This window comes from Protobothrops mucrosquamatus, unplaced genomic scaffold (genome assembly GCF_001527695.2).
Source record: "Protobothrops mucrosquamatus isolate PMUCROS unplaced genomic scaffold, P.Mucros_1.0 scaffold5292, whole genome shotgun sequence".
Lineage (NCBI taxonomy): Eukaryota > Metazoa > Chordata > Lepidosauria > Squamata > Viperidae > Protobothrops > Protobothrops mucrosquamatus.
In genome coordinates this window covers 1-6,351 of record NW_015391158.1, presented here as the reverse complement: position 1 = coordinate 6,351, position 6,351 = coordinate 1, and the positions used below count along the sequence as shown (strand labels likewise).

General features: G+C 43.0%; 1 protein-coding gene across 1 annotated transcript in view; it reads right to left on the bottom strand.

Moving 5' to 3' along the window:
- Nucleotides 1-3,902, bottom strand: part of LOC107299690 (sedoheptulokinase-like) — a gene marked incomplete at its 3' end in the record, with an annotated part of 25,534 nt that extends 21,632 nt beyond the window's left edge. The window contains exons 1-3 of the mRNA XM_029286831.1: nt 3,723-3,902; nt 1,845-1,961; nt 738-799 (exon numbers count right to left, since the gene is read on the bottom strand). Coding sequence (XP_029142664.1) covers nt 738-799; nt 1,845-1,961; nt 3,723-3,902 — 359 coding nt within the window. The remainder of the gene's footprint in view (nt 1-737; nt 800-1,844; nt 1,962-3,722) is intronic.
- Nucleotides 3,903-6,351: the final 2,449 nt, after the last annotated feature.

The window sequence follows — 6,351 nt, the reverse complement described above, 5'->3', positions numbered from 1 at the left end:
CTGGAACACTGCTATCATGTCCCCCCTCGTCCTTCTCTTCATTAAACTAGACATACTCAATTCCAGCAACCGTTCCTTATATGTTTTAGCCTCCAGTCCCCTGATCATCTTTATTGCTCTTCTCTGCACTCTTTCTAGAGTCTCAGCATCTTTTTTACATCGTTGTGACCAAAACTGGATGCAGTATTCCAAGTGTGGCCTTAGCAAGGCCTTGTAAAGTGGTATTAATACTTCACGTGATCTTGATTCTATCCCTCTGTTAATGCAGCCTAGCACTGTGTTGGCCTTTTTGGCAGCTGCAGCACACAGCTGGCTCATATATAGGTGATTGTCCACTAGGACTCCTAGGTCCCTCTCACAGTTACTACTATTGAGCAAGGTGCCACCTATGCTGTACTTGTGCATTTGGTTTTTCTTGCCTATATGTAGAACCTTGCTTTTATCATATGGGTTTTTAAAATATTGTTTTTATACCTAGCTTTTTTTTGTATTGCTTTTATTTTTTTATATTGTTTTCCGGGAATTGTACTAAAAAAGACCCTACCATTATGTTTCATGTTATGCTTGGTGTGATCTAACATCCCTGTTTGGATTACTGGACTTTGTGTATATGAAGTAGATTGAATTTACTTGAAATAATAGTATAAATATTTGCTAGCACTGTGTTGGCCTTTTTGGAAGCTGCAACACACGGCTGGCTCCTGTTTAAGCGATGGTCCACTAGGCCGCAGAGTTACCTGTTCTTTAAGAGCCAGAAGATGGTGGCACAGCCGTACCCAGAAGCCACGCTGAGGTGCGACTGAGGCACAGGGAGGGAAGACAGGAATTGGGGGCTGCAGCGGCCATCTTGCCAGGTGATCAGCTGACTGGCTTTGTCCGGCTGAAAAGTCCACCGGCCTCCATTTTCGGTCCATGTGCAACCTGGTGACCACAACCATGCTTGGAATTCTATCGGCCGTCCTTGACACACAAAGGCCCCTGTGTAGCACTAAACAGTCCTTGACTTACAACAGATTCGTTTAGTGACCATTTAAAGTTACAACAGCACCAAAAAAAACGACTTATGGCCATTTTTCTCACACAACCGTTGCCGCATTTCCGTGGTCACGTGATCAAAATTTAGACATCTGGCAACCGACTCGTACTTATGACGGTTGCAGTGTCCCGGGGGTGTCACGTGATTCCCTTTTATGACCTTCTGATAAGCAAAGTCTATGGGGGAAGCCGGTTTCACTTAACAACTGACTTAACTGCACTGATTCACTTAACAACCGTGGCAAGAAACATCATAAAACGGGGCGAGATTCATTTAACAACGGATCCACTGAGTAACAGAGGTGAATTGAACGGAAATACATTAATTTAAATCAAAATCAAAATAAAATACAATTTAAAACGCAACCCTTTTCTTCCCTTTGACGGAACACAAAATCCGCGTAGCACTGACTTTAGAAAGAACTATTGATAGTTCTTAAAACATAAATACGTGTTTTTTTTTAAAAAAAATGAAGAGTGTTTTTTTTTCAAATGAATAAATAAGCCAGGTTGATTCTATTCTATTCTATTCTATTCTATTCTATTCTATTCTATTCTATTCTATTCTATTCTATTATTACTCTATTCATTATGCTATTCTATTCTATTCTATTCTATTCTATTCTATTCTATTCTATTATTACTCTATTCATTATGCTATTCTATTCTATTCTATTCTATTCTATTCTATTCTATTCTATTCTATTCTATTCTAGATTGGATTAGAAGACTTCCCAAGTCCCTCCTAACCGTGTTATTCTGCTTTCTGTGTTCTAAATCTTACCTTTCCCGGCTTCCCAAAACATCACCCCGTGCATCTGTCCAGAAACGCCAATGCAGCAAACTCTTTCCACAAAAGCCGGAGAAAAAGACACTAGGCAACTGTTCAAAGCTTCAATGATTCTGTGGACATCCTGCTCGTTCTCCTGTGAGAGAAAGAAAGAATTCATTTATTTATTTAAATTGAGATGACGCTTACCTCACTTCCTCTAGGTGGGAGAAAGAATACATTGGGGAAAAATAAAGGAGAAGAAACAGACTCGTCCGCAACAGCCTATGTGCCTGTCTTCAACAGAAAACATCCTGCAGCCGAGAAGGCTCCACACCCATTTGTACCACTCAGGTGACCCTGAGGACACAGGTAAACCTCCAGGTGGCCTCAACGACTCTCTAAAAGAAGGCAAAGGACCAGCTGTTTGCAAGGAGCATAAATCCTTCCATTCCCCACCATCCCAGTCAGAACTGAGGAAGCTTCTTGGAGGAGAAGGGAAAACAAGAAAGTCCAGTAGCCTCTGGAAAAAGCCCCTTTGGGACAAACGAGAAGAGAGAATGAATGTTTTACGCACGAGAAAGACAACTCAAGAGTCTTTCTTGGGTGGGTGTTTTTTCCCACCGGTTATTCAAACATGATGACATGATAGCAGCATTCCAGGATTTGAGAGGCCGCGACAAGGAGGACAGAGCCAAATTATTCTCCAAAGCATCAGAGGGCAGGACAAGAAGCAATGGATGGAAAATAATCAAGGAGAGAAACAACCTGGAATTAAAGAGAAAGTTCCTGACAGTGAGGACAATTAATCAGTGGAACAGCTTGCCACCAGAAGTTGTGGGTGCTCCATCACTGGAGGTTTTTAAGAAGAGACTGGACAGTCACTTGCCTGAGATATTATAGGTTCTCCTCCTTGAGCAGGGGGGCTGGACTAGAAGACCTCCAAGGTCCCTTCCAGATTCTATTCTATTCTATTCTATTCTGTTCTGTTCTGTTCTATTCTATTCTATTTCTATATTTTATATTCTATTTCTATATTCTATTCTATTTAATTCCTATTCTATTCTATTCTATTCTATTTCTATATTCTATATTCTATTTCTATATTCTATTGTATAATTCCTATTCTATTCTATTTCTATATTCTATTGTTTAATTTCTATTCTATTCTATTCTATTTCTATATTCTATTTCTATATTCTATTTCTATATTCTATTTCTATATTCTATTGTTTAATTCCTATTCTATTCTATTTCTATATTCTATTTCTATATTCTATTCTGTTTAATCCCTATTCTATTCTATTCTATTTCTATATTCTATTTCTATATTCTATTTCTATATTCTATTCTGTTTAATTTCTATTCTATTCTATTCTATTCTATTCTATTCTATTCTATTCTATTCTATTCTATTCTATTCTATTCTATTCTATTCTATTCCATTCCATTCCATTCCATATTTTCTATTCTATTCTATTCTATTCTATTCTATTCTATTCTATTCTATTCTATTCTATTCTATTCTATTCTAGTCTAGTCTAGTCTAGTCTAGTCTACTCTATTCTGAGGACTAGGGGGGACATGATAGCAGTATTCCAGTATTTGAGGGGCTGCCACAAAGAAGAGAGGATCTATCTATTCTCCAAAGCAGATGAAAGCTGGACAAGAAGCAACGGATGGAAACTAATCCAGGAGAGAAGCAACCTGGAACTAAGGAGAAACTTCCTAACAGTGAGGACAATTAACCAGTGGAACAGCTTGCCTCCAGAAGTTGTGGGCACCACATCACTGGAGGTTTTGAAGAAGAGACTAGACAGTCACTTATCTGAAATGGTATAGGTTCTCCTGCTTGAGGAGGTGGTTGGACTAGATAACCTCCAAGGTCCCATCAAACTCTATTCTCTATTCACCTTACCCGCAACTGAGCCTCTTTGATGCGCACATCGGCCTGCACCGGCTTGGTGCAGCTGGCAACCAGGGTGGGGACCTTATTCATTTTTTCCACCAGGACCACTTTTACGGATGTGGTGCCCAGATCGATGCCCAGGATGCACGGGGCGGGCAGCCCAACGGACCTCCGTCTTTCCTGCGCCATCCGAGGTTCCTGCCTTGAGGCCTGCAGTCTGGATCACCACCGGGAAAAATGAAACCAGGTCAGTCCTGCATCTGCCCAAAGGGGGGTGGGGGAGAGGGGGGGAAGCACAGCTGTCAAGGTAATGATTTAGAAACTAACCAGCTGATGTAATGTGAGATGTATGATATAATGATGAGAATGACTCAGCAGGGTCTGTGTCCCTTTAAGAGCCAGCTGGGTCTGTGTCCTTTTAAGAGCTTTGTATAAAAAGGAAGGCTCCACAGATGTGTGCTCCTCTCTTCTGTTTCCTGCTGTTAACTGTTGTGTGTTGGAGACTGCTGTATTAACACGTGTATGTATATTGTTCCTGGTGTATGATATTGTAGATCAGGGGTCTTCAAACGTGGCCCTTTTGTGACTTGTGGACTTTTAACTCCCAGAATTCCTCAGCCAACTGTGGCAAGAAAAATTGTAAAATGGGTCAAAACTCACTTAACAAACGTCTCACTTAACAACAGAAATGTTGGGCTCAATTGTGGTTGTAAGTCGAGGACTACCTGTGTTGTTTTTGGATGAAACAGTGGAGACCTCCAAGCAATGGTACAGGGTCTTCTGCTTGAGCATGGGGCTGGACTAGATGGTCTCCAAGGTCCCTTCCAGCTCTATTCTGATTAAATGAATGAACGAAAGCTCAGAGAACACCAAGGACCACCCCCCAGAGACCCCCTTCCCAAGCAGCCAGCCTCTGGGTCTTGATTTTATGGATGCTTATGCTTCCCAGGGAGACCGCTAAGGCTCCCCGTGCGGAAGGAACCCTGGGAAATTCTCCCAACAGATCGATCGATTGAATTTATTTGGCCCTTCCCAATCTCAGTGACCCTGGGCAGCTTACATTTGTGGGAAGTCAGCCCCTCCCCCCCCAGAAAAAGAAATATTTTTGGAAACGTTTAAAAGGCAGAGTATATTTCCCTAAAGGATTTTAAAAGCAGAAACGAACCACGCCCCCAAGTCTCTCTGTCCCAAACAGGAACCAAGTCTGCAGAATTGCAGATGTGATCATCTTGTCAGAAAGACTGGAGTCAGGAAACTGGGATTAGGAAGAAAGATCCCTAGAATCAACACACCAAAAATCTTAAGAGTCATCAGCCACAGCCCCAGGGAAGCAGGATTGATCTTTGGGACATAATAGGATTAACCCACCACCATCAGAATACCAGAAAGGCACACTCAGACTCAGTTCATGCCACAGGAACAACTCCAAACAAAAGGCTCCAGAGGGTATAAAAACCCACTTCCTACATGTGCTCTTGCTCTCTTTTCTTCCAGAGCCATCTTTCTGTCTGGCTCTCCTCTTCAATAAACTGCAACCTTCTTTCTAAAGCAGTCTCCATATTTGTTTATTCCCGGCTTGGGCCGAACCCTGATGAAGACTTTTTCTTCAACACAAACAACCTTCCAGCAAGCAAAGTAATTGTGGGAAGCCAGATTCACTTACCAACTGCTGTGATTCATTTAACAACCGCAGCAAAAAAAGGTCATAAATTGGATATGACTCGCTTAACAACTGCCTCACTTAGGGAACAGAGGTTCCCATCCCAACTGTGGTCGTGAGTCGAGGACTACCTGCAAGCAGGTTGGCAAGCCTTGCTAATTTATTCAGATGTGCAAAATTTTCCATCTTCCCAGGCTGCGCAGCATGATGGGCATTGGAGTCCGGCACCTCTGGAGAAGAAAGGGCCCAAAGAGACTGGGGAAGAAAAATGCAACTTCGAAGATAAGCCAAAAAAAAAAGAGAGAGAGAGAGATTCCACAGCCTTTAACCCAGTGTTTCTCAACCTTGACAATTTTAAGGCATGTGGACTTCAACTCCCAGAATTCCACAGCCAGCATTGCTGGCTGTGGAATTCTGGGAGTTGAAGTCCACATGCCTTAAAATTGTCAAGGTTGAGAAACACTGCAAGTTTAACCCCTCTCCCCCCCCACCCCCGCAACCCAGTGCAGATGCACAGCTACATGCAATAAAGCAATAAAACCATAATGACCAGAAATGCAATTAAAAGGGAGCAGGCAGCTGGAGCAATGCAGAATAGCTTTGAGTCCTCGTTTTCCAAGCAGATCTTTTCACCTTGAGACGGTTAAAGTTGGGTGGGCGGCGCCCAGAAAGCCTGGGCTCGAAAAGCACCTCCGAAGGCAGAAAAATCGGCTTTAAAATGAACTTTGGAGCCAAGAGGAAGCCTGCCACACTCAATATGGCGGGCGCACCCCCCCCCCGCGCGGCAGCCATGTTGAAGAGGTCACGCCGTGTTTTGTGCTGTGTGAATGGCTTCGCCACATCCAATATGGCGGACTAAGACCCGCGGTCGCCATGTTGGGCGCGTCCTGGCCCTCTCATCCTCTTAATCACCTCCCACCCCGGAAGCCCTGGATCCTTCACGCATGCGCAAGAGGGACTCGTTGCCACGGAAACGGC